Source organism: Ptychodera flava, chromosome 6, assembly GCF_041260155.1.
Source record: "Ptychodera flava strain L36383 chromosome 6, AS_Pfla_20210202, whole genome shotgun sequence".
Lineage (NCBI taxonomy): Eukaryota > Metazoa > Hemichordata > Enteropneusta > Ptychoderidae > Ptychodera > Ptychodera flava.
In genome coordinates this window covers 37,008,877-37,036,709 of record NC_091933.1, presented here as the reverse complement: position 1 = coordinate 37,036,709, position 27,833 = coordinate 37,008,877, and the positions used below count along the sequence as shown (strand labels likewise).

At 38.7% G+C, this 27,833-nt stretch overlaps 2 protein-coding genes across 9 annotated transcripts in view; one reads left to right on the top strand and one right to left on the bottom strand.

The window, feature by feature from the left end:
• The window catches only part of LOC139135656 (interferon-induced protein with tetratricopeptide repeats 1B-like), a 75,992-nt gene extending 48,368 nt beyond the window's left edge, over positions 1–27,624 (top strand). For 4 of the 8 annotated variants that reach the window (XM_070703183.1, XM_070703180.1, XM_070703186.1 and 1 more), the window contains exons 2-6: positions 20,213–20,414; positions 21,187–21,489; positions 21,923–22,345; positions 22,559–22,674; positions 23,610–27,624. In XM_070703183.1, the coding sequence (XP_070559284.1) occupies positions 20,402–20,414; positions 21,187–21,489; positions 21,923–22,345; positions 22,559–22,674; positions 23,610–25,028 (2,274 nt within the window). In that variant the 5' untranslated portion in view covers positions 20,213–20,401 and the 3' untranslated portion in view covers positions 25,029–27,624. Of the gene's footprint in view, positions 1–8,617; positions 9,028–9,094; positions 10,080–13,747; positions 15,539–20,212; positions 20,415–21,186; positions 21,490–21,922; positions 22,346–22,558; positions 22,675–23,609 lie in introns of those variants that run through there. The other 4 variants (XM_070703181.1, XM_070703182.1, XM_070703187.1 and 1 more) reach the window with 4 other exon arrangements.
• LOC139135659 (monocarboxylate transporter 10-like) lies at positions 658–8,561 on the bottom strand. The gene is made up of 4 exons (XM_070703190.1): positions 8,203–8,561; positions 3,503–4,119; positions 2,447–2,776; positions 658–2,244 (listed from the first exon to the last, which is right to left on the bottom strand). The coding sequence occupies exons 1-3, from the start codon at positions 8,396–8,398 to the stop codon at positions 2,459–2,461; spliced, it is 1,131 nt and encodes a 376-aa protein (XP_070559291.1). The 5' UTR covers positions 8,399–8,561; the 3' UTR covers positions 658–2,244; positions 2,447–2,458.
• Positions 27,625–27,833: the final 209 nt, after the last annotated feature.

Below are 27,833 nucleotides of genomic sequence, written 5' to 3'. Positions count from 1 at the left end.
GATTACATATTATCACCTACTGCCATTCTTCAGTTTCGATCACCGTGCCCTACATGTATACCAACACATCTGTGTGTATCTTATCAAATGTGGTACTGCACTGCGTCCATGAGTACATTATATCATAAAAACAAATGTTTTGCAGAATTTCAGATTTTCCTAAGAAAGGGTGGATATGTAAGAATAAGTTATGAGGTAATGCGCTCATGAAGAATAAGCTATGGGAGTCAATAAATCAATCGATCGATTGGTCGATCGCCGAAAGGAATTCACCGTAAGCACCAATAGTTTAACCGAAGAGGTAAATCTTGACGAGAAGTCCAAGTTTACGGGGGTAAGAACCCTCATTGGCATCACTGATCCGTCATTTCAAGCCGTGACTAGAAAAGAATTGAACGCAACTTTCTTCCTGAAATCATTATGCCGTCGTTTGCCATGAAGTTCTTGTGACCTGGAAACTGACCCGATTGTGACCCATTGGAATTTCAATTTGTCGCATAACCTGCCGCTAATAATGAAATTTAATAAACACAGAAGCAAACAATTAAACAAATAAGGCTATACAAGGACAATCCGAAGAAGTGTACAATTACCTGGTGACTATTAATTCTGCTAACATCGGTGTTTTCTATGCAAAGAAGGTACAAAATTGATCGATTGATTGATTGGTTGACATTTAATTCTTGTTGAAAGAATGATCACATGACTTGTTCTGGTAGGTAAAGGTACTTTGAATAACCTGACACTCTGCTCTATATATTTCAAACATAAACCGAGTAGACACATATCCTTGCCAAATTTATTGTACTGACAACAAAGTAAAGCAAAAAAGAGAACAATCTTTAATGCAAAGTTTCCAGAATAGAAATTGTGAAATAAACTTTCAAAATATGGTAAGAAGATATACTCTTGACATACAATAAACTCTTGATAATACAATATAATATAACGAACTTCCAAACAGAGTACTTACATTTTGTTATGTTCTTGATTTATCATCAGCCTCACAAATCCTAAATGGTTGTAGTTAATATACAAATACATGTTTACACCATATAATCGATTAATTAAAGTTGAACCGAGACTAAAACCTTGATATTATACAATCATACTTTTCAGTTTATTTAATTGCGTGTTGTCGCACCGGTCACTTTACTACATCGAAAATGTTTACTCAAGTGTTTCCCCATAACGACGAAAAAAATGACATTCGACCTGTGAAAAAATGTTGGGACCAAGGTTCTGACACTGAAGGAAACTATCAAAATGTGCTGTTTTGGTTAAAAAAATAAATCGAATGACTGAGTCATCAACCGCACTGAATATTTAGATTTAGGCCAATTCAAATAAATCCATGTGTACATCAAGAGATTCGGTGATCTTTGACATCATAACAATGGTACTATTTATAACACCCCGTATTTTTATGGATTTTTACAGACCCCACAATTCGATAATGCATACAATGACAGCAAACATATACATAAATATATGGCGATAATACAACAGAAAGACCTTTTTGTTCTGGTATCATAAAAGTGTTGAAAATAGTTGTTATTCTAAGCAAGTACGCGTAAATCACGGAAGTTGAGGAGTATAGTGACAATAATTGCCAAGTTAACTCAAGACACTCTGACGAAACTCATTTTCCAGATGCCCGTTACTCTGTACATAAAGTTTAATCATGATTGTGTACTGTAAACTTCGTCAGAAATCATCATTACCATCTAAGTTGACGAAAGATGTTGTGTATTGTCTGAGATACTGTATTACATGATTAACAGAAAACCCTTCGGCACCTTAGAGTGGTAAAATAATTTGTGGTGTGATTTCGTACATTTCTAGAAACCATATAGACATTAGACTTTTATTTCAGACAGTGGAGTAAGCTTGAGAAAAGGTCGTTCAACAATGTCATATAAATGCGTCAACTTCACTAGAAGTCCCTTCAGCCGAGGTCCGACTTTTGTCCTTTGTGTCTTGACGTTGGTGTAAGATTTCAGTGGGTTCTACTAACTGATCACTGACATCTTTTAAAGGCAGCGTTTCACCATTTCCGTCGTCTTCGTCTTCTCCGTCGTCGACAGTAGGCTTTGCTGGTGGTTCCTTAAGCTTTACGAAACACATGATGAAAGTTCCGATCATTGGTGGAATTCCGGCGAGGATGAACGCCAGGTTGTATGAGCCCGTCATGTCATAAATCAGACCTGAAAAAGATAGATGAACAAACACTCTATAAGGAAACTGTAGCGTTGACGAAGTGATGAGCTGTTTGAGCACAGGTGCAAGGTCTAAGAGTGTTACAACAAGAAACATGTTAAACATGTTTGGCATGACTGCCTCATGTAATGAACACAGCGGTATGATTGACTTTATTGTCTTTCTGATCTGTGTTTACATGCAGAGAGAAAGTTAAGCATAAACATGTTACGCGTGTAAAACTTACTGATGTATCCAGCTACTCTGGTCCCAATATATCAATAGCCACGGGTACCATCATACAAACAAAACATCCGTCAAAGATACCCATGATCAACGTAGCCACCACCAGCGCTGGAAAACTCAGAACAAGGGTAGGAACAAGAAAATTAAAGGTACCAATAACGATGAAAGATAGTTGCTGAAACTCTATACGGGTCATGACGCGTTTCACGGCAGGCTTATCAGATATGTACCCAGGCGCAATACCACCGACGATCGAAGACAGACCTATGCAAGATATCAAGATTGGTCCGTTTGTGTGGGGATCTGGAGAAACTTCTTCCACATATTTGATCTGCGGATAGAGGGAAGAGAAAAACATCCCCGTTCATATATTTTTGAAAACAAAAAGTTATACATTTTACTCATCATACCCATCAAACTCGAAGTTTAGTAAGGCAAAGACAAAAAAACACACGGTGGATCATGACTGCGCAAATTCCCCAAAATATTGCAGTAATTTGTCGAAGTTTTATGCATGGTCTGCATGGTACCTTGTACGAAAATTCGATAGGCACAATGTCGGAAAAGCATGACAGACTCCATGAATTTAGAGTATGCATGCACAAATGCACTACTCTACGTGTTCACCTCACAAAAGCAAAGATGTCACACTTTTTAGTAGTATACCGTTTTGGTGAAGACAGCGTAGGATCGTATTGCGGTCATCCCAGACGAAGTGTTTCACATAAAAAAAAACATTTATATTTCATTTGTTATAACTTGCTGCAATGACTTTTTGGCAGATGTAAAATGAAAGCTTGTAAGTGCCGAGTTCAAACTTTACAAGTAATCTTTACTATAGAAAAGTAACCTCTTTTGTGTTATTTTTATTGTGATGCCAATGTATAACGGGTCACGCGTTCACTTGCATATAAACAGTGGTAAAGTTGTGATGAAGTTTCTTGGGAATTACAGTGAAGTCGGTTTTCTACGTTCTATTACAATATTTACTGACAAAACGTAATAGTATAAGTTCTAAATTTATTTTTCCATAGTGAGAGACTTCGAAATCTCTTACCAAATGAGTGAATGGAACGAAGTAACCGAGCAGTCCAATAAGGACGCCAGAACACCATATTCGATAATTCTTGTTTTTCCAAATTCCAAAATTGATATATCGTCCAAGCCATGACCTACAAGAACTAGAACACCTGGCATTTGTGCTTGTTTCGTCCTCCACACTGGAATTATTTTGTTTCCTTTTAACTTTTGGACGTTGTGATCTGAATGTCAATGCACACGGAATGAGGAGAAAAGTCAGTCCAGCGATAAATTTTAGTGTATACCAGAGTCCGAATGAGTTGATAAGAAATCTCAAAAACGGCGGCAGGAGAACAGTTGATACACCGCTACCACAGGTAGCAAAGCCGTTGGCCTTGCCAATCTTCTTTTCAAAGTAGTGTCCGAGGATGATCAAGGAAGGCATGTAAGCCAACGCAAATCCGACACCAATTAGAATTCCATAGGTAAAGTACAGGAGTCCCAGTCTTTTTGCAAAGGAGCTGGAGAGACATCCTACGAATGCAATGATGGCCCCGACCACTGCTGTCCTCCGGCAACCAAACCTGTCTGTCAAAATGCTCGCAATGTAGGTCGCGAAAAACGATATGCACACCGTGATAGAACCAATCCAGGCTGAAATTGAGATGAAACGAAAGAGAAGGTTATCTTAAATACGGACTGTATATTCCACCATTAAAATCACATCATTTGTATAACCTTTGACTTTATCTGCAACATTTTAAACTCTAGTGGTCAATCATGGCGATTTATTGAAAAATCAAATATAGCGGCCAAGATCATATGACCGTTGGCAATAGATTTTAGTTTCATATCAAGATAGCAGCCAGGTCATTTGAACATTTCAAGGCTGAGGTAAAGAACTCAAGGGTGTGAATTAAACCACACAAAGTGTCAGAAAGCTATGTCTAATAGTTTAATACTTGTTTTGTTCTAGCTGAAGAAGGAAGAAATGGTGGGAAGAGACCTCTAATAGAAGCAATGGGAGGGGGCTTGTTCTGGTAGACATTAATCTCCATTATCTACTCACTGAAGCCATCAGTTCATACAGTGAATTCCTCTCTCTGATCAATAGATTGATTGATTGAAATTTAGCTACTATAGACTATAGTCTATAGAAGCTATTGGGATGGGTATCCGTCCGGCGTCCGTCGTCAGTCTGTATGTCTGTCTGTCTGTATGTCTGTCTGTCTGTCTGTCTGTCTGTCTGTCTGTCTGTATGTATGTATGTATGTATGTATGTATGTATGTATGTATGTATGTATGTATGTATGTATGTATGTATGTATGTATGTATGTATGTATGTATGTATGTATGTATGTATGTATGTCCGTCCGTTTGTGAGGCGTCCGTCCACTCAAATATCTTGAGAACCGCAGTACTTACTGATTTGATATTTGTTGTGTAGATGAAAAATATGATTTTGAGAAACTATTTTTTTTAATTTTTTGATATTGTTGAAAATGGGCAAATTAATGCCAAAAAAGGTGTTTTTGGTAAAAAATCTTCTTCTTCATAACCGCTGGTCAGACAGCTTTGTTATTTGGTATACAGGTCCCTAGGGATAACCCAACTTAGATTTGTTCAAATTGTGATGAAATATGCAAATGTGTATTTTTAAGGAATTTTTTGTTATTTTTGGTCAAAATTTGACTTACATTGTATGTAATTCTTGTACTGTATAAACCCTATCAATTCACCCAGAAAAAATAATTAATATGATTTTAAATAATTGAATTAATTAGGAAATCATCAAAGCCAAAATAATGTTAGTGTAGAATTATCAAAAAGTTATTTTTTTTTTGACAATTCATAGTGAAATTCTTACCATCTTGGAGGATTAAAACATGTAAAGGCAACTTTCCTGAATCCCAACTTTGACATATTCTGAACCGTCATTTATTGTTCCCAGTATGTTATCTAAAAGAAATTGTTCAAAATTTTCATGATATGGTGGTCAAACAAATAGAGATAGAGAAAGTTCTAATTTCCATTTATGGTTGACTTGGTAAGGATAAAATAAAATTACTTTTTGAGGGAAAAAATAAAGTGGTCAATTAAAAGAGTGGTAAAAGTGATGGGGTTTTTATGGTAAAGCTGGGCTGTAAGATTCCTCTTGTGCTATTTATAGCAATTATGCAATCTGTGTAAACAGTGCAATGAAAGTGTTACATGATGACCTTGAACTTCTTAAGTTTCAAACATTTGTCTCTTCAGTGTGCTTTCTCTGAGTACGTACAGTCTCAACTTATTCAACAGAACTTACTTAACGGTACAATGTCAAAGTGAAAATGTGCTTGCTTAATAGGATAAAATACTGATAAAAAGATAACCATGCAGCTTAAGATTCTTTATAACCTGACAGATATGCTGTTTTTTTATGATGAAAATCTTGATTGAAGCAAGACTTGTTTACTTTAATTAGAATGTAATTAACTCTCGTTTATTTGCTATTATAGACTAATATAGTCTGATGAAATATGCAAATCTGTATTTTGACAGAATTTTTCTCCATTTTTTGTCAGGCCATCCTGAAATGAGCTATCAAAGATATCCACCTTTTCATCAATACATGTGTCACAAAAGGTTATCTCAACCTAAAACAGCAGAGCTCTGTCAACTGTTGAATCACTTGTTTTTTCAAAACCGCTGGTCAGACAGCTTTAATATTTGGTTTACATGTCTCTAGGATGACCTTAGTGAGATAATTTCATACAGTCAGGAAATACTTAATTTTGTATCCATGTCTATAGTAGCTTCAGGGACTTTGGCCCTATGTTTAATTCTAACCTATGATACTATTTCACGATTGTTCTTATAGGTAATTCGTTCTGTGGATAATCTGACTTTCTGTCAAACATTTACGTCTTTGACGCCTGGGTGCCATACAGTGCCCTATTTGACAAAACTGATGCGTGGGTTGGGCATTGAATCGAAATAGAATCACAACAATGCTCGGTAATCCATCGTGTGTGTACGAAATAACCTACACAGTCGACATTTAGTGTTTGGTTTGTTAGTGTAAAGGCCACTCGACTCCATGCAAGATATTTATTATTTTCCCCATAAACCTAGTTTCGAGGTACGGGGTTTTCAAAACAATAACGTATTATAGTATCGGGACGATAATCAATTGTTTTCTTACAAGTGGCCAATTTCAGGAATGTGTAAGGTTGAACTATGCTGCTAGTGTACTATACGTACCATATAGTACATGGAAGAAACGAGATCTTTAGCGCCAGCGATGATTCATCTCTGTGCAATGTGTTTAATTAGTGACTTATTCAATTATGGTTAACAGCTGGACATTTGCAGTCACATATTTTTATATCCAAAGCCATCTCACACTGACAATATTTGGGTTGTTTGTAACATTGTAATTATATATTCCTCAAATATTTTTGTCCTTTAAAACACTCCTCATTTCGATGTCCGCATCATCGTATCGCGGCTGAGACACCTCGGCGAAGAATGTTGGTCATTTACTTGATATTGCCGTGTGTACAGGTGGCAAGCGACGTCACCCTGTCATCCCTTGCCTACCGTAATATAATGTACTTGGTCTTACTTTTTAATACCGTTTGTGATAAAAAGTTATACTTGAGTAAATGGAACCGATGTATGATGAAAATGGAAACTCAATATGCTATCCACATTAATTGCCCAACATAATTTTCAAAGGGCTTCAAACAACTTAAACTCTCTCTGTAGGTAACATCACAGGTAAAGAGCATTATCCAGTTTGTTTGCTTTCCCTAAAGCAGCAATTGTATTTCAGAAATTGCCAAAACTGTTGGCGGTCATATTAGAGGGTCAGTAGCTGTAACTTTGGTGACTTTTTTTCACTATTTTTGGTTTTTCATGGCAACCACAGATTCTTGTTCTACTCACTAAAGCATGTTGAGATACACAGAATTCAGTTTATCATTTCAGCCTGTACACACGTAAACTGCATTATTGTTGGCATGCCAATTCTGGTCCGAACCAGAATTCAGATATAAACAATAATAATGCATTTCACACTTTGTATGCTGTGTTGACGGGCTAAATAGTTGTCGTTTCATCATGCTATGGTGAGTAGAACAAGATCTTGCCACATACAAAACAAAAATAATCACGAAAAGTTATAGCTACACCGTTCTTTTAAATAGAGAATATCACTGCACTGTCGATAATTTTATGGTAATCTCTCCCGTATGGTGGGTTATTGAATGGCTGAATCTATGTTCAGACCTTGGTATTGCTCACTTAAAAGGAAACTTGGTCGCAGCCTGAAAAAAAAGCAACCCAAAGCGTTGACACACCAGGCTATGCAGCAATCACATTGCACCTTGTACGAGAGCGCTAATTTGTGACGTATCTGAAATATTGACAGCCCGATGTACTTGAAAATGTTTGTCTTTTGCACGAAATACGCCCGACATTTCCTTCGAGATCCTCTTCATTGTAGGCATTGATGAACATAGAACAGCCAATCGTTCTATTTTCTTGAGTACAAACATAGATAGACACCAATAACAACGATGCCATACACAAAAATTAAGGAACACACGAGCATTAGTGATAAATTATTCAGATGTCATGAACAACTTCAGGAACCCCATCTGGTAATACACAAAATTACACTGGGAAAGCTTATCAAGAATTGTTGCGAGAATTTTAGGCGTTTCGAAAATTACCGCCATTTTCATGCATACCTGTATTAAAGACCGTAGCTCCGTGCTTCTGTAAGGTAGGGTCACCGAGCATTGCCACGAGAAGAACACCAAATGAGTTATTGAGCCCGAAAATGGTGGCGTTTATCCAGAACGAAGCCAAGCAGACGATCCATCCCCAACCACCTTCAGACGCAACGAACTTACGGTCGCCATCTTGCTTTTCTGAGTCGGCCATCACATATATGGCAACCAGCTATCGCGGTTGAACACTTGTCACGTGTAATTCCAAGTCGTGTACAACTCAAGCGCTACTTTTGGTGAAATACCGTTCAATTGTTGGAAAGAAAATTTACTTCACGTATATAATTCTGCTAGACCAATAAGGGTTTTGGATAATACTGACCAATCACGTGTATACCTTTATCACATGATGACAAAAACACGTCAGCTCGAACTTTATTTACATGCAGTTGACAGTACAGGCCGTTCGATTTAAAAAACAACCAAGCCGTTCTTACTTCATGAAGAGAGAGACACCTAAAGCAATGGTATCAATGACAAATTTCACTGGTCGATACTGGGGCAGAACTACTGAGGAAACCTCGACAATATCAGGTTTATTATAAATACTGATGACAGGTCGGCAATCTACTTTATGCTCTACCATTCTAGTATCGCAACTTACTGAAATATAACAATATTTTCACTCTCCGAAGGTTTTGTACAGAATCAGTCGGTTGTAAAGTCTTTATTTGTCAACTTATATAGCCTTATTTACAATGTTCTAAAAGTTCGTCTTCAACCTTTTGGTCACGGTTTACGTCACCGTGACACGGAGGGCGGACAGAAGGTGCGTAAACAAAGGTAAGAAATTCATATGGTATGTGAATAATGAAATAGGTCGTCACGTATTATGTCTTTTCCCCGTTTTGTGCTTGTTTCTATCAAATAATGGTACGACTGTCCTGTGAGCACTTTGCTTCTCGATTGCCTATTGTGTTTGCAGTTCTTGAAAATGAAGTACGCCATTTTGACTACGACATTGCACAAGATCGCCAACGTTCACGAGACAACTAGTGTCGTCATCACGCCTGTAATTCAGTGAGTGTATCGTACAGCCGAAGTTTCCAATATATGATTTGATATTCAGAAGATAAAAAGTGTAAGCTCTTGGTGTCATGTGAATGCGTAAAACAATCCATTGTGCGTCTAAGTCAGGCTTATCATTTCATCACCCTTTACGAGAGACCGTGATTTCATACTTCATCAGTTGTGTCTTTCATGTGTTTCCTGGTATTTATGACCGTCTTTAAAATTACAGTTTCTTGTTCTGCCTTTTAAATCGTGCAAAAACATCGTGGCACAACTTGTCACTTCGCTGTTGCTGTCGACAACTGAACTGTAACGCGGACTATAATTCATTTGTCAAATATCGACATATTGCAAGTCGTGTTTTGAAGGCCAATACTGTGCGTTTCGTTGCACTGTAGCGTGGAGAAGGATATGCACTCATTTCCAAAACAAAAATAATGTTAATATTGTAAACGTTAATGTTCCTCTGGGACGCTGTTTCCAAGTTTACAGTCCCTAAAACATTCGTAGACATGTTTTCAGACGTTTGCTAATCGATCTTATGGTTTCTGTGATGCGTTATGGAAAATTTAGGTCCTGCTGTTCACGGTGGATCATCGGGTCAATTTTGACAGAAAGGCACCTCTGCACTCAAACTTTGCTCCCTACTTCTTAATTGTGTACATGCAACCTGACATGTTCGCATTTCACATTAACTTGTCACGCTTTCTACGATAAGTTCAAGGGGGCGTGTTATTCCAGTGTTTTACTTGACACGGCGTCTCTGGGAAGGTTCAGTGATAACTCCATGTGATAACATCTTCTGCTTGGTACACCATAAAATGGTGAGTTCCTGTATCTCCAGTCCATCCATGTTCATAAACTTTACTAATGATTTATTTTTCAAGAATCAGCAGTTTTACAATCAATGGGACATCGTCGTGTTGCAGCGTCATAACTTTTTAAATTTAAAGGAACAATCGAAATAACTTTTAATGCTATTTTCATTATCTTTGTTCTTGAAAACAACTTTGTGTTCATTATCTATTCTCTTCCTGTGAAGTGCTAACTTTATAAATACAACGCATTGTATACAATGTGCAAGGTTTCTGTTGACCAATGAATTCTAATGTAATCCGGGTCAAAGTTCAGTCGTCAACAATAACAGTGGACGCTATACGCATACAGGCTGTGTTGACAAGCTGAACTGTCGGCCATTTTATCGTATCATGACTTTTGGAGAAGCAGACGTAACTGTATTTACAAACATTAAAAATGGAAAAATAATACATCATAAGTTGCAGCTATAACTGAGCTTTAATGTCAGCGATGGCAATTGAATGGAATGTTCTTTGGGTCATATTCTTTAAAACCTGATACAGAAGGGTGTAAAATAACGGCTCTGGAATTTTTCATTCCATATTCTTTAGTCAGTGCGTATGTGACACATGCACACATATTGGTATCCCCTAGCTTGTGTTGGCCTTCGACCGTATTTCGAAACGCGCCCATGGTTACTAAATATAAACACAGAGGTAAACCATAATATAAAGGAGTAAGGCGGGGCTTTCTGATAAAAGTTCGCAGGTTCACATTAAAGTACAAAGATCCTGGTATCGTGCAGTAGTGTCTATCATACCACAGGCGACCCAAGTATTACTGAGTTTTTCACACTGTTTTCTCTATCATTTTCTCTTCTTTCTTCATGCTCTGAATGATCGGAAAAAATAAAATAAATGGTTTATATAACCTAACCTAACCTAACCTAACCTGTGACTCTTTATTTATTTTACACTCCATTACAAGGACGTATATCTCATACACACATGCTGTAATTAATTAGTCAACACAACTAATTATGCTAATCCGTGGACTTATCAGAGGTTGTCAACATCGGAAAGATAGTGATGTTAATGAAGTAACCATTCCTATCTTTCGCGATGTTGACCAACCCGTAAAATCCCTGATAAGTCCACGGATTAGCATAATTAGTTGTGTTGACTAATTAATTACAGCATGTGTGTATGAGAGATATACGTCCTTGTAATGGAGTGTAAAATAAAGAGTCACAGGTTAGGTTAGGTTAGGTTATATAAACCATTTATTTTATTTATTCCGATCATTCAGAGCATGAAGAAAGAAGAGAAAATGATAGAGAAAACAGTGTGAAAAACTCAGTAATACTTGGGTCGCCTGTGATCATACCAGACGCTGTAACCCGTTGCAGAACTTACTGAACTTTGCGCCTTGAAAATTTTTGACAATCACAGTTTCCCGTTTTGTTCCAAGACGCAATGTAGAGAGCGTCTTAAGCAGTTTACAAGACGGATTTAGTTTCGCTAGATACAATATGCAAACGAATTAATAAATTTATTCTTCGTCACCAACAGAGAATCTATACTATGCTAGTTCCATTCTAATATTTACTCCTGTCGAGTGACAATGCCAAATTCCCTCGGTCGAGATTAAGCGACTCCCCGACTTTGATGACCAAGCGGAAAGACAGGAAAGAACCCGTTCCGAACAAATATGTCAAAGTCAGGGCTCATTTGCCTCGATTGATAATACTGCACTATGGGAATCCAACGTTAAACGTAAAAGGGATTTCGATCTATGTTTGAATGAAGTGTTACGCGACGTAAACTCCAGATTTAAGGCAAGACCACACTCGCTAAGAATATGTCTTGTTTGGTGTATGCAGTCTGATGTATTCATAAAAAAATATGCAGAAGTGATACGTGCAATGGTGCATGAACTGTTTTTGTAGAGGGCAAATAGCTTATCTGTATAGATTGTCTGCCCAGAGTTGCGTCAGCTATAGGTGACCAACGGTCACCTTCGGTCAAAATAGACCGACGGATTGCGTCTGTAATGGGATATGCCAATCAATTAGCGTACCACGCCGATCCACGGGGATTATCGGTATAAACACGTAAGTGGTACAATAAAAATGTCGTCATTTGCAATGAGCAATAACATGGACTGTGAAACGAAAATAAATGGACAATATGCATGCCATGTACATGTGTGTGAATTGATTGCAAGGGTATCTTCTTTGACAACCAAGGAACTCATGCCGTGTTGTTTAAGGTAAAGTGGGGACAGCTCGTCGGACTCATTTTTTCACAAAAGTTCTCTGACCTACCGCTTGTAGGGGCCAATTTGAAAGCCCATGGAGTAAATAAACTTTATACCGTCTTAGTTCTTTGAAACTTGAAAATTTTATTTATCTCCACAGAGTTAACACAGGGATAGTAGCCATTTTGAATTTCAAGCATAGGTAAATGTTATTTGTTTCTCTAGCTCCAGTCTGAATTATGGTGCTTAAATCTCCACTCAATATCAGATTTATCTAATATAAATATTAGTTACATGATGAAATATTCAATGGAAAACAAAAGATAAAAAACTGTAAATGGGCTTTTGACACATTCACTAATGCGAGAACCTTGGATTGAGAAGGTGCTTAACTCTTCTTGTTTGGAGTCCGGGATTAAGTTTGCACTTTATGTGACTAGATAATCACATGACCGAGTCATCGGGGTCACGACGAAGCGACAAGGGAAACACAAAATTTTCTCGTCTGTCTGTTCTCGATTTGTAGACAGGAATCGAAACTGGGTGGTACCTTAATTTCTGAGCCATTGTAAAACATCCTGATGTGTAACTTCCCTAGATGATTGCGTTTATTAGTACTTTGTGAAATTCTGCCATATTCTTGCTATCTCATTTATCAATTACACAACTTTGGAAGCGCTAACTTCGACAGATTACTGATAATTGATGAGCGACTAACTTATCTCTGGGCAACATTTAGCACCGGAGTAAATACATCAATTACAATTAATCTAATGTTCGCTGACCTACGTTGATGCTGTGTCAGGAACAGGCTACACTTCATGTCTTCGTCCCACCGACATTTTGTTCAACTTTAGTTTTCCGGAACGTCGGTTGACTGAAGTAAGTCAAAGGACATTGTAACCTTTTTCCTTAAAATGTCCAGAAAATAGGATCACGGTCTACATATTTACAAACATTATTCCAAATTCCTTCGGATAGGAGAAAATATTTAGCATCTAACATTTTTGAGTCTTACATACCCTTTACAACTTGTGCGTTGGTAGCACCATAGGCTACATGTTTCATACCGTCTTTTCTGAACACTTTTTGAATGATACAAGGGAAAGTACTTGTGATGATTAACGCCGGAGATCACAAGAAGATGCACCGTTAAATTACATGCATTGCCTATTTAAGTGACCCGTTCTTCGAATTGGTTGTTAATGTTATGGCAGTTGATTGAGATTACCGGAATCGCAGTTACTGTACAGTAGCGAAATATGCTTCTACGGCAAACGTTTTCATCTGAACGAATTTGTTCACCGACGTATGCAAGTGATGTAAAATGGCGTTTCTTTTTTAAAAATTGAAAAACAGAAAACAAAAAGTTATTTTTTTTAAACGAACAACATTCTTGCTCCTTTACAGTATCTATTGTGCCACATGTACTGCGTGCTAGTGGCTATAGTGGCTTGCGAAGTGATCAGAGCGTGGTATCTCACTTCTGCATCCATGCTCTGACCAAGTTTCGTGCAAATGGTGATTTAGTAGTACCAACAGGTGTATTCTCCAAGGCCATGATGTATTCTCTAGCGATATGTGCCCCCTGTCTATCTCATTAAACCTAAAACGTGTCAATTAGATCAGATATGTTATCGTCAACAGAATGCTCATCAAAGGAGCCGATGACGCGTACATTGCGTGTATTTATGCAGTATCTTGATCGGAATGTTCAGATATGTCCTTTAGTCAAGGTTCACGCAAAGTTATGTCATAACAGACAGTCTGAATATGCACGGATACAATGAGATGTTTGAAGGGATCGGAAGGGAGGTTTAATAATTTACGTGTCTGCAGATGACTTTTCAGGGATCCCTTAAATGTTTGATCGTTACCGCCATTGGAGTAGCGGTGGTAGAAAAGAAAAATTTAAAAGACATTTCGTGACACAATTGTTATGGCGGACAAACATTATATGATTGAAAAAGTCATAAGATAACGAAAGCAAAGATTTCCAAAGAGTAATTAAATACGTTTAGCTAATGCAGATAAGAAAACAGAGTTGCGAATACAATATCAACGAAACCCCAGGCTTAAGGGTCTGTCATGAAAATAACGCGACATCCGGGTCTTATTTCTGTCATAACTGAAATATATGCGACAGCAGAATTGACAAAAATCTGATGTTATGACAGATAAGAAAAAAAAGTAAAGAACATAACAAAAGACAGATGTCTGAGTGACAGCACGATGTGACAGCAACAAAACGTACATAGCATTTGTCCATACACTTTGTTCTTAGTGACGTCTACTTTAAAACATCAGCAGTGATATTTCGCACTCGTCGAAATATCCAAGTTAAATTTCATCACTTCCAGGCTCTTTCTGAATACACTCACAAGTTCTGTGTAAACAAATAAATAGTGGTCTATTTTATTCTGCAAAAATCGAAATTTTAAGGTTATTACTAAGATTCAGATAATACGGTATAAAAACACTGTGATGGGATGTTGGATTTCATAGCGTTATTCTACAGTTGGTCTCTCGACTTTCTTACAACGTTTAGCACACAATAAACAAAACATGGGCAATAGCGCAACTTCCTCGTAAAGCACATTCTAAAAGGGCAAGGTAAGCTGGTGCTTAGCATGACCGCGTGACGTGATCTACATACTTTTTGTCGACTTCTATGGCTATTTCCTTGTAAACTGTCAGAATAACGACAACATGAAAAATGTCTACCATGCCGGGACACAGAAACGGGGAAGAATTAGGAAGCACGAGAAAAATTCGTGACAAATAAATATTGCAATATCACATTGCATTGACAATATATTTTGTACTTCTTCCCCAACGAGTTCCTTTCATTCCCTAAATGTACGTAACATGACTGTACGGCCACACACCTTGAATCGCGATCGTCACATATCACGATCACTGGGAAAAAAGGATCAACAACGGAGGAAAGTGGCGCGGAATAGCTGCATACAGCGCGCAGCGTGAATAGCAATAGTGGCGAAGTCTAAGCTTAGTTGTAGTGGGCTGTTGTTTGAACAGGGATACTATATTGTTCATGTAAAATGAGGTCAACTTCTGATAGGATCACACTCCACAGAAACTCTACGACAAAGCTCAACTCCGACAGTCTACCACGACCACGACCAATTTGGGTCGCTAATCCGATTTCACCAAGAAAGCTTGAACACTGAAGGACGGGTCAGCTGCCAGATCACATTGTATTAAGGTAACAATCATAACTGACTGAAGAGGAGGGCAAGAGAAAAAGGATGTCGAGAAAGATACTTTGCTGCACCACACAGTGGTAGCAAAACATGTTGCTGCACCCACATTTGTTCAATTTGCCAAGAAAAACTGAAGCCCCTGAATTCAAAAGTTACAAATGTACCCAGAAAGCGTCCTGGTTTATTTATTTCGTGATGTCATTTTTAATTATTCCTGACGTAATCATTGGTTCATCAAATGAGACTTTATTTTCAGTATTTTAAAGAAAGAAGTTTTTATTTGGCGCATGTAAGTATTCCTGAAAAATTCACACTTTGTCAGTATTCTAAAGTGAAATATCTTTTTTTGTTCTGTCTGCCACGTGTGGTGAAAGTTGTAAGTCCTTCCAATGTGGTTGGAAATGTTTTAGAAATTAGGATTAGATAACTGATTTCTTCCCTAACTCAGCGGAAACAAATTGTAGGAGACGTTTCAGATTCAAGTTAAGATATTCACTCGAAAAAAACGATCTGTCTTGCCAAGTTAGCAATGAATTGACATCACAGGACCGCCTGGTGATCTCTTCTGTTGAGGCTGCTTTCAGCGAACAGCTTTGGCAAAAGGTTTCCTTTCTAATGAAGGCGGTGGTTATTTATGATTGGCTTGAAACACCAAAACTTGAAGTACCCCCCCCCCCCCTCTATATGGTTACGGAAAACCTCTTGTCCCGGCATCTCCAGCACCCAAATCTTTTGCATAGCCTCCTTATGTCTGGAAAAATGACTTTCCTCGAAATGCTGCTTCTACATTAGCCAATTTGGATTTGTTTTTGAAATTGCACTAAATCTATACTTTCGCATTGCGATTATTTAGTGCCTTTAGAACATTTTTATTGTGCATTTTTTAAATTTGTTTTTGATTTCACTGGAAACATTTGGAAATCTTCGGAATTGGTTTTGTTATCGCTCCGTGTATATACAATGCCTCTATTGTTGTAGACAGTTTGTAAAATATATACTGCAAGTCATAGTAATGACATAACCCGTGGGAGATTTTGCTCATGTTCGTGTCACTTTTCCAAAAACGTCAGAGGAACAAGAAATGATATTCTTTCTCTAGCCTTAGCATCACTTACTCGTCAAACTCCCCCCCCTCCCTGCTGTTAATCCTTGCCCTCCCCTAACTTCCCGTCAACTCTCCGGCTGCATGACGACTCGATGATTTCTTCAAAAAAAGAACAAGGCGGCCTCGTGTTTCTACCAAAGCCATGGGCATATGGTGAGGGGCCTATTTGAAATTTAGACAATCTCAAATTGCAACTGCTTTTTGGCCAGAGCAGTGGGTAGAGATCTGAGATCACTTTGACTGCCAAAAAAACACTTCAAGCTGCTTAGCAGAAGAGAATGATAAGCAGCTGATCATAAATGATAGGAAGGTATGTGGTATGACTCAATTCACTGCATACTAAGGGTATACATTTTTTCTGACGTTGAATTGTCAACACTCATCTCATGCTGAATTACTATGGACGACTCCCTTTACATTTTTATGTATCAATCCTCTTGATTTTTCTGATTTCTATAAATTTTGTTACTGTAAACCAATTTTAATGTCGAAATACTGATTTTTATTGATTATCAGTAGAAGATTGGGGACTAATTTTCTCCTAACTTTATGATGGGTGTGACGTATTTCTCTCCACCCTTTTTTGAAACAATCATTTGTAGTTTGACTGAATCCCTGAATTGACTGAATTTGTAGTTTGACTGAAGATTTACATGGTTCAAAGTTGTCCTCAGGGAGAGTTCAATTCGTGTGAGTTTTCCTGAATATGATGTGAAAGTTTTTCAAATCAAGGGAAAGTAAAACAATGGTAGGTGTAGAAGTGACACTAGTCATACGTGACACTGGTCGAGAAGTGACACTAGCCATGTGACACTCGTCGAGAAGTATTCAAAAAGGTGAATTCCTCTTCTGTGTTCTACAGGAATTTAATGAAGAGCGATCTTCCCAAAAATGTATACTACTCCACTTTGCAGTAAACAACTTGAGGATGCTATAATTCCGTTGGCTTTACATGTAATATGTGAAGGAGGAACGCAAATTGATATATACGTCTGGCCTTCAAATTTGACATTAAGCTCATAAACATGTGCACTGTTGCCAATTTAACCTACAATGCACATTCCAATCCATCATATAGAACAATGCAACAAGATATGTCAAAGATAATGGTGTGTTTCATTATGCAAGTGTGATTTAGTTCCCCAAAGTAGGATAGGGGTACTATCTCACGCAACTCCAGGTTTCCCAAAGCAGAGCTGGGGAAGTATTGCTTTACAAAACTCCTATCTACACCATCAAAGAGACTGGAGCAAACCGGAACCTTTGTTTTCATTTCGAAATAACTGTGATAACAGACTATTTCTGGTTCCTCGCCATGACAATTTTTGGCCATACGGAGGTTCAGCTACTTCGCTTCTCGATAATAAAGACTTAAATTTTTGCTCAAAATTTCCTTAAGCAGACTTTCAACCGTTCTATTTCAAATTTAGGGGGGAACGTTCAAATTTTGGTACAGAGAAACATATTACCCAACGTTTGCTGATATTAAAAATTCAAAATGGCCGCTAGCCCTCTGTTATCTCTACGGGAAAAACAAAATTCCCGATTTTTCACAAAACCAAGCCGATGAAAACTGTATGTACTGCATAATCCTCATAATCCTCAAATGAGCCCCCCACAGGTGGCAGATCAAAAGAATAATGACATAGTTGAAGAGTCCGGCACGAGATGCATTGTAGCTTAAAGTTTGAAAAATGTCTGTTCGGAATATAATTTCAAGCACCATGCGAATAAGTGTTCAGTCACATATTTAATTCTTGCTCGAAGCCAGTGATAACTAATTCCCGACCACCGTAAAATCCATGTATGCCTGTTGAGTGAAATTGATCTTCCTGTATGGTCATTGGATGAGGCTTGGCTGGCATGATATCCCTTCCCCGTTAGACTTGTTTAGCGCTTTCCTCGGCTGATAGGGCTAATAAGCTAGAGATCTAAAGTTGTTTGAAATGATCACCTGCTGTGACAAAATGTCCCGTAATTTGTAAAATAGAACTAAACGCAAGTCGCTTGCACGCTTTGTTCTCATTCTAATTACTACGAAATGGTTAATATTTTGTCCTCAACATAAAACAAGTAGCTCCACGGCCAATACAGGATTGTTTTATCACTCAGTCATGGTGACGTCCTTCTATATTTTCTCTGAATATTGATCTGCAGGGTGGAACAAAATTACATCCCAAATTGGGGATAAATTAGTCCCTTTCGTCATATTCTAGGCCTGGGCATAAGATAAACCAACAGGTCGTGGATCACTATTGGTGCCTTCAATATATGAGCTGACTCTGACAACAGAAAAATAGAAAGACAGAGTGTCTTTCTATTTGTCTGTGCTCTGACTCACCACCTCGTCTCATGTCTGACGCAGCTACTCTCATATGACACATCAAAGGCCGGTGATATGTCAAGTATCTCTAGTTTCAGTTCTGTCAATGACATATAACCCTCTCTTTTCACTTTTTATTTCAATCCTCTTAATTAGCTGATTTACATTATATGACTCCTAAGCCAGTTTTTTCTACCATTACAATTTCATCTGTTCGTTTTCTTCCTCGATTTTATTCATGCTGTTATTTTCATTGCTGAATCTTGTTAGCTTGAAGATTAGCGACGGGCTTTGTCAGATTTTCTTGTCAGTTCTGTGATGTTGTGATATATTCCTACCGTCCTTTTTCTACTTGGACTGACTCTCATCGGTACAACATGTTCTACAGATTTCTACGTAGAGTTTTACAAAAAATTCTAAACTATCTTCAAGCGAGCAAAAGTAGTTGCAGACGTGGTACTAGTCGAGGAGGATTTAACAAACGAATTCCGTCTGCTGTATCCCGTAGGAATTTAATAAGGCTGATGTTTTCTGTGATTTATACGACTCCGGGTTTTTAGATGAACTTCATAGAAATGTCAAAGCGTTAAGTGCGTGAAGAAGGAACTAAACTTTAATAACCGTGCTCTTTATGATACCAAATTAACTTCAACTGTAGAGAGTGCGTTGTTGCCAATACACACACCAATAAATCGAATAATATGTCAACAGGAACGAGATGTGTCAAGGACACAAGTGCACTGTATTTGGTTTCCTCACAGTACTATGGCGGGTGGTGTTTCGCCAAACTCTTACATGTATATAGCTACTCCTTAAAACCCTGTATGAAACAGCGTAAAAGGCAAACCTGGCTTTGCTTTCGTTTTGCAATGCAGAAACCTAGGCCTAGGTCACAGATTTCCTCCGCGAGTAATTTCGAACTCTGTGCTGCACGAAATTAGACCTTATCTTGCAAGCTCCTAGGGCTGGGGGTGTTGGGCGGTTAGGGTGGTAGGTTACACCTCTGAACGCCGTTATGCTGTCTGGGAATGTAACACTTGCAATACCGTCAGCAGGGCCTGAGATGGCGGTTTGCAGTTAACTTTGATAATGACCGTGTGCGCGATCGCGTTGAAGAGTTATAACGAACAGCCTAACTGCAAAATATTAATCCACAGCTTAATTCTGTCAAATCTACTAAAGTTAAGAAGGGATTCGGGAGTGATGATTTAAAAAACATTTTCTTGTTTTCATATGTTTTTTTAACAGCTGGAAATAAATCACAGCCAGCTGTGAGTGGAAGATACGTCATCAAAATTCAGAAATCACGGAGGACAAATTTCGGACTGGATTAAAGATTTGAAATAAAATATCAAGATGGGTCCATCATCGAGTTGTAGTTTGAAGCAAAAAATGGCATGCCGATGGTGAATTGAGAGTTACCATTTCATATCGGAAATGGCGCATTCAGGTAAGTTTAAAGGGGTAATGTAGCGCTTGCCAAATCTGAGGATTAAGTCATTTTCAGTTTGCTATTTACGTGTAGTCGGTCGATTTAAACCTATTTACATTTGTATTTTTCCGGGTTCGATGTCCTGTAGTTGTTCGTTCGTATTTTCCCATGTCGTTGTACAACAACAGTAACTTGTTAGCGGCTTTCAACCCGAGTGATTTTATATTTATGCCTGAAAGAGGGAGTTTTCTAGGGCTGTGTTAAATAGCTGAATTAGCACGTATCACATGGTATTTGTTACAGCGTCCTTCCACCATTTTCTGCTCTGGTTAGGGTTACTTATTGGTCAGGTGCCCGTGCGTAGGTGTTCTGTTCATGAATAATCGTTTAAGTTATCCGCAAGCAAAAACTGTGAAATTTGTCATTTCATGGATGTAATGGTTTAAAAACTCCTTTCATCTCGCCAAGAAGTCTCCATGTCCCTAATTTTGGAATGGCTGCCTCTGTCGGACAGATAGACATTTCGGTGAAGTGTTAATTTTCTACAGTCTACTGGAAAAACCCTCGCTTATATTTATGACTCAAATACCGCACAAATTTGACATTGATCTCTCCTTTAAAGAAGTTCCAGGACATGATTTTAGCAAGTTTATTGCTCCGTTCACTTTACCAGTGATTTGCCCAGTCTTTTCTTTGCTGCACAAACAAAAAGTGTGGTCAACATAAATACATTTATAGCGCTGGGTAAAGTCCCCGTGACCTTTTATTCAATTTCCAATTCCTGCTGTAGGTGAATGCAAAGGCGCAGTTGCCGTGGAAATTGACGAAATATCCGACTGGACGGAAGAGATGACGTGTGGTCTTGTCAAACTACTCGGGGGAGATGGCACTTTTCTGCTCACCATAAAAAACAGCAGAGTGCTCACCATCATGATGACAATGAGCAAGGTCGACATTCTGTCTGACTTTCTTTCCCAGAAATCCCAATTTCTTTCTGACCTTGGAATAAGCAAGTTATTAATTCTGGACGAGCAACAACTCCATTCTGTGAGGTCAACGGCCAGTTCTTGCAGTTTCGCTTACGACAGCCACAGTAAGTTATCAAAATTTAAGATTTGTGTTAAATTGTCATTGGCGACAACGAGGTTCCGCTTGATGCAAATATCGAATATTTCAATCAATTCTGACTTTTAACAGATCGTCCGCCACCGACTACAACTGTCTTGTGCATTACCGTGAGAAGTGGTAAACTTCCTTGTTATTTTGTACGAAAACTATACCCTGGTACCGACAGGGCATTAAACTTTCTCTCGTTTGAGTTTTGAGTGTCCGTTTATTCGTGGGAGCATCGAATAAATTCCATGGTCCCCTCGTATAGACAATTTCTAATTAACGCCATGTTGTCGACATGATTAAAATTGCCGGTGTTTCGATCGAAAGCAATGACCCGAAGCACAAGTGCCTTCGAGATGCATGAACGATACCGAAAGCTATGCTTATGATAATGATTTTATTCCTCTCATCAGAATTGCAGAATTTAGTGGAGGAACGTGGAATCGATCTGACGCTCGCATCAGTCGCTTGCAAGGATCCAGATATCAGCAGCTCAGTCAGATTGAAATACCGCAACATATTGCAACGGATCTCCCAAGACGATAACCTTTACCTCGTCAGCTTAATCCTGGACGAGCGTGAGAAATATCAGCAATTGCACACAGCATACAAAATACTTGAGAACGAGAAAGGCGGGATAGAATCGACCTTCAAAGGGCAATTCTGTAACCAGGAAAGAGAGAATATGAAACTGTTACACGAAAACGTCGCCCTGCGGCGTAGACATGACACCCTCTATCGAGAAATTGGGAACATTCAACCACCGAACGCCGAGAGACAACGGGTAGAATCCAAAAACGATGCGTATGCTGAATTATTCCGCTGGAATATTCAAGGTAGGATGCGCTGACGAAATCCACACAGGAACATGAATTTTGAGGTCTATTAATCAATAAAATTTGGAGTTTGGTTTGTTGGTGGTTTTTGTGTGTCTGTTTTCGTATATGAGCTAGTGTGTAAGTACACCCGACTTTGCCCCACCGTGCTAAAAATCACATGAAAGCAGTACCTATTTATTCTGACGGGTATATTTACTTATTTCACTTTAGACATTCCATTTGACGCGGATCAAGAAGTAAGGATGGCATTACTGCGAACAAAGCTGGAGAAACTGCCGTGTCATTTTACATGGCACTTGGAAGACAAATCTGATTTTAGTGTCAAGGTTAGAAGACAGTTTTTCCTTCAACTTGTTTTGTTTATATGTTATTTCAGACAACAACCAATTCGATTATCGCCAAATTTTCGGGTACTTTGCCCTGATACGTGATAGTTGACACCGTGATCCCTTTTTCATTCTTGATTACGCAAGATAAACATGTGTAAACGTTTAAAGCTGCACATTTGTGTTGTTGTTGATAGGGCAAAGTTAAATTACCTGTTGAATTAATGACGGGGTAGTTCAATTTAGGCTTTTTTGCATCCTGAAGCTTCAATGAGTTTTTGCAGGGTTTATAGTTTTATTAAAAACAAAGATTCGATATTGTCGGTCATGAGTGTAGAATAGGGAATTCAGCTTGCCGTTAACATGATCCCCACACGACCGTACATCCAGGTAAATGCGTTACATAGTATGACTATGCTAGTTTTATCGGTCCCTCGTGCCTATTTTTGTTGGACTTACTTAACCTTTGGATTCACTGTAGACAAGTGTTATACCCGCCGGGTCAAAACATATGCTGAAACAGCAACAATACAGCCATTACCGTATACCACAGAATACAAGTGAATTAAAGAAAGGCACAACAGTCCAGTCAAAAGTCAACCATGTGCCAATTTCAACAAAGCATTTTGTTCACAGCGAAATTTTGAAATTACCTGGAGTTATGGTCATTTAGTGGTAATGAAACGGTCCTACCATTGTTTTGTTCAATAATATTTGTACCTTCGAGTAGTCTGTATATGACCATCGGTATAAGTGCAGTTGAACAACTTGAAGTTTGATCACCATTTACGATCATAATTTGAAAGCTGTAGAAACTACCTCAAGCCACTCGGTGCAAACAACCATTATTTAATTCCAGTTACTTCTTTGTTAAATTCAGAACATCATGTGATTTTCTGAGATTTATTTCTCTGTGGTTTATTATTTTAAAACAGTTGCTCATGATGGAAGCAGAAATTCTTCTTAACCACCACAAAGAGATGTCACCAGTGCCGCACCAAGCCATGCTAGGATACCTCTGTCTGTGCAAACGACAACCTGTTGATCAGAGAAATTATGACTTTGCGGTGGCGTGCTTTGACAAAGCACTGCAATACACAGAGCAACAGCTGGTTGGACGTCCCGACAACACCGGACCGGTGGGAAATAAATTAGTACTTCTCGCAAACAAAGCGTGGGCGTATTTCAATGCTGGGTATGATATGGACAAACTTGCGACTCTCCTGACAGAAATTGAGAATCTTTTGCACAAAAAATTAACAAAACTACAGATGGCTTACATCGACGGCCATAGAGGGCAGGCCCTGTGTTACTTTCTACAGGGATCCTGCGACCAGGGTATAGAAACTCTTCAACGTGCTCTAGAAGTTTTTCCCGAGCAAACTGACTGGTTGACGTGGCATGGCTACCTTCTTGAAGCAAAGAGATCGCGTGTCGATAATACTCAGTCTGCCGAAAGCCTTCAATTGCTTTCTCGCGCCGTTACGTCCTACGAGCGGGTGATCAGTATCAATCAGGACCACAGTTTAGCACGTGCATGGTTAGCGGAGGCTTTGACAGAAAGTGATCGCCGCGAGGACGCGCGCGCACAGGTTGAGAAGGCCAGGCAGTTAAATTCATCCTCCCCTCATGTTTTGATATCTGCGAGTGACTACGAATACGCAAATAATAATCTGGATGGCGCAGAAGCGATACTCAAAAAGGCGCTCGAAGTAAATCCAGATTATCCGTACACTCTTTCAAGGCTAGGTGACATTCAAAAACAACTGTACATGGACACACCAGAGAGTACTGGCTTTTCCGAAGCAGTACAGCAATATTTAATGAAGGCCCTCGAGTATTACGACGACGCCCTACGTTCAAGTGTCGATACTGTGTTCAGCATCGCACTGAGTAGAGCGTACATTTATCGCCTGCTCGGAGAATCAAGTTCATTTCCAGTTTATTTCACGAAAGCGGAAGAGGCTTACCTCCAACTGCTTAAATCGGCATCTGACCCGTATAACCGATCACAGGCGTGCTTCGGATTGGCCTACCTGTACAAAGGTCTCCACGACCAGAAGAAATTTCTCAAGTTTTTGAAGCAAGCATTGGTCGGTGAGGGCGCTGTATTTTGGTGTGAACGGAAAGCGGTGGAAAAGATAATAGAGTTCGAGCGGGAAAAGATAAATATGAGCGGGCATCGAAAAAAGAAAAGTGCTTTACTTGAACTAGCGGCCATGCATTGCAAGCTGAGAGACTTTAAAAGTGCGTGTGAGTTTTATCAAGAGGCTGTCCAAATTTCCTCATACAACTCATGGAAACGACCATCGAGAAGATTGTTGTCACGACCTAAACGCGTACAATTCAGCTAGGCACACTCCAGCAGCGAACAGTGAGTTAGGTATTTTCAGGCGTGCCTGTAAACTTTTCGTCTTGTTCTGTACGTTCAAGCGAAACGAAAGTCAATGCCATGTACTAGGACATCATACGTTTACTGAAAGTAGTATATGGTGATACTTGTCGGCGGAAAAGTGGCGTATTTCGTCAATAATTATCAGACAACTCATGTGCAGGTCATTTACTTTATTTACCATTGTTTAATCGCTGAGGCAAAAAGACTTGAATATCTACGTTGGATACTTTCATGTATGGATGGGAAGACACGATGATCTTCAAATGCTTTGACAATGGCGACGAACTTATTGAAAGTAATATATTCAAGATTCTTCTGGCCGTGCATTCCCTAAAAAACATATGGATACAGCATGGCCGAAACTTTTACATGATTATCCGATACCACAGAATTTATGAAAATGTGTATTGGAATGCAACTATACATCGACCTTCTGCCATAAAAGGGATGGGTTGACCAAACATACAATGATTATTACTATCATGACTGTGAAAATTTAAAACGTCACTACCAGTATCCTAGACTTTGACACGTATACAACAACTCGATTTTTGAACCACTTAAAGTGACTTTGTAACTCTGTAATGTAGTAACAAGTGACGTGTTTCACACATTTCCAAAACGATAGATTTCAATTTCAGACTATGGATGCCATGAAATACGTGGAAAGATATTTACAGCAATGGTCAAGACTTTAAGTTGTTCATCAAAGACTTATTATTGTACTGCAGTGTATAGCTTTCGATACCCAAATAGACGTGTTGACCATCAACTGAAGCCCCATCTTCTCTTTACGTTGATGAAAAAGTTCTCATTGTTTTGTAAACATCTAATGGCTGATAACAGACATCTTTTAATGATAACCTTTCACCAGTTTCCCTCCCCTTTTATCTCCATTGTAGACTGTTTACGTTAACCCGATGGTTTCTTCAGTTTTCACAAAACACATCACGGCACCGCGTATTGGACGAACACCGGCAAGGAGAAAGGCTATAGGTTGTATGAGCCGGTTTGCCGTCTGCGTGTGGGTAGGTTTTCGGGAGGAAATCTGTAAAACAAACACAGTTCGTCTGCTCGAGATACGGCGCGACGTGCTCTTTCTTTGTCCGCAAAACCACATTGAGAACACCATCACGCAGCAGTAGACTGAAATATCGCAAAAACTAAAATGTCGTACGATCGTTTCGATACAAATCAGATTGCATATCGTAAAAAGGTACACCAGCCGCTGTACGTAAAGTATACATGCGAATCTCCTATTGTAGTGTGGACTGCAGTGTATCATCCGACATGTACAATCGATCGACCGTTTCATGACAAGCTGATTTTCTCCCTAAAATTGTTCATGTCGGCTGAAGGGCGTGAAATTGTTGTAGCGTCCATAAAAGACGGATCTAAACCAACTTTTGACTGGTTTGGCTTCGAATGATTTCCCATCAACTTTATGAATCGCTTTTCTTCGCCAGCCAGCTCAGAGAACGATGTGAACAACAATCGTTTCAAATCTGCGATTGATCACGATATCGGATCTGCACCAGTGAAAGCATGTTCATTGAAATGCTCGTTATTGAATGCTTCAAATAGTTCGTATGCAGTTGTATTTGCTTTTACTTTGAACATTGTTTCTACTACCAAATGATTGAGTCATTTTATAAAGTTTGATTGCATACGGCAGAAGGCACAACATGATACTACTTGCAATCTACGCAATTCTTTTTATATCATGCAACAAGCATCCAGGGAGGTGTCTAAAAGACTGGTGTAAGCCTACCCCGGAAAAATCAGTACTGTCAGCATTGCTATTGTTGAAAATTGGATTCAAATCCGGATTAGAATTCAGTTGTCAATAGTATCAATGGCCGTTACATATGCCGCATAGGCTGTCTTGACAAGCAGAATACTTAACTTGGCATTTTAGTATGCAACGGTAAGTAGGATAAACAAAAATAGTTGATACACAGAATTCAGAATAAATAGTCAAAAGTTACAGTTAAGAGCAGTTAACTCGACAGACACTGCGCTCAGGACTAGTATTATTCGACTCTTGGATTTGCACCAAAGGCTGTTATGATTTTCTCAGCTACCAAGTCTTCTTACTACGACAGTTGTAATTCTATGAAAGAGACAGTACTTTCAACTTTTACCAAGATGTTTAGCATTTATTTTCTGATTATCAACTATACTTTCTTATAATCAGTAGCTTTTGCCGTTTAATGTTTGACATTTTCAGTGCTTGAGAACTCTTCTGCTGCCTCAACATTTTGAAATTCGTTTTCAAAACAACAAGTTGGTTACTGTCACACTGTACATGTGGTACATTTGATATAATGTTTATTGCCATTGTTTATTGCGGAATTTCTGTTCAGACTCACAGTCACCTAACTATAATTGCTTGTTCAAGTTGTAATTGCACAAGTATAACTTGTGTTTCAAAGCATTGCTTTCAACATACTCAATGAAGAGCACAAGAAACACCGCATTGTAAATGTAATGAATGAGTTTCATCCTTGTAACAAATAAACCGATTGGAATATTAAAGTCTATGGGCTTGATCTATATTGTGTTTTTCTGTGTTTGTTTTGTTGGTTTTTTTTGCTGGCTGGTTGGCTGGTAGGTAGGTTTTCAAAAATCCAAGGACAGCAAACAAAGAATTTTCTTTAAATGGCCTTATGTCATAATTTAGACATGAAAACGCAGCAACAGACGTAGTTAGTGGTACTTTGTAAAGTAATGCTGGATTATGCTTCTAAATAATTGTGACGGT

What these genes read in the sequence shown, in the direction of transcription:
- LOC139135659 (XM_070703190.1), bottom strand. Translation starts at nt 8,398, where the DNA reads ATGGCCGACTCAGAAAAGCAAGATGGCGACCGTAAGTTCGTTGCGTCT. An exon ending in AGCTACGGTCTTTAATACAG is followed by an intron (nt 4,120 to 8,202) that starts GTATGCATGAAA and finishes TCTCAATTTCAG; the next exon opens with CCTGGATTGGTTCTATCACG. An exon ending in TCGTTCCATTCACTCATTTG is followed by an intron (nt 2,777 to 3,502) that starts GTAAGAGATTTC and finishes CTCTATCCGCAG; the next exon opens with ATCAAATATGTGGAAGAAGT.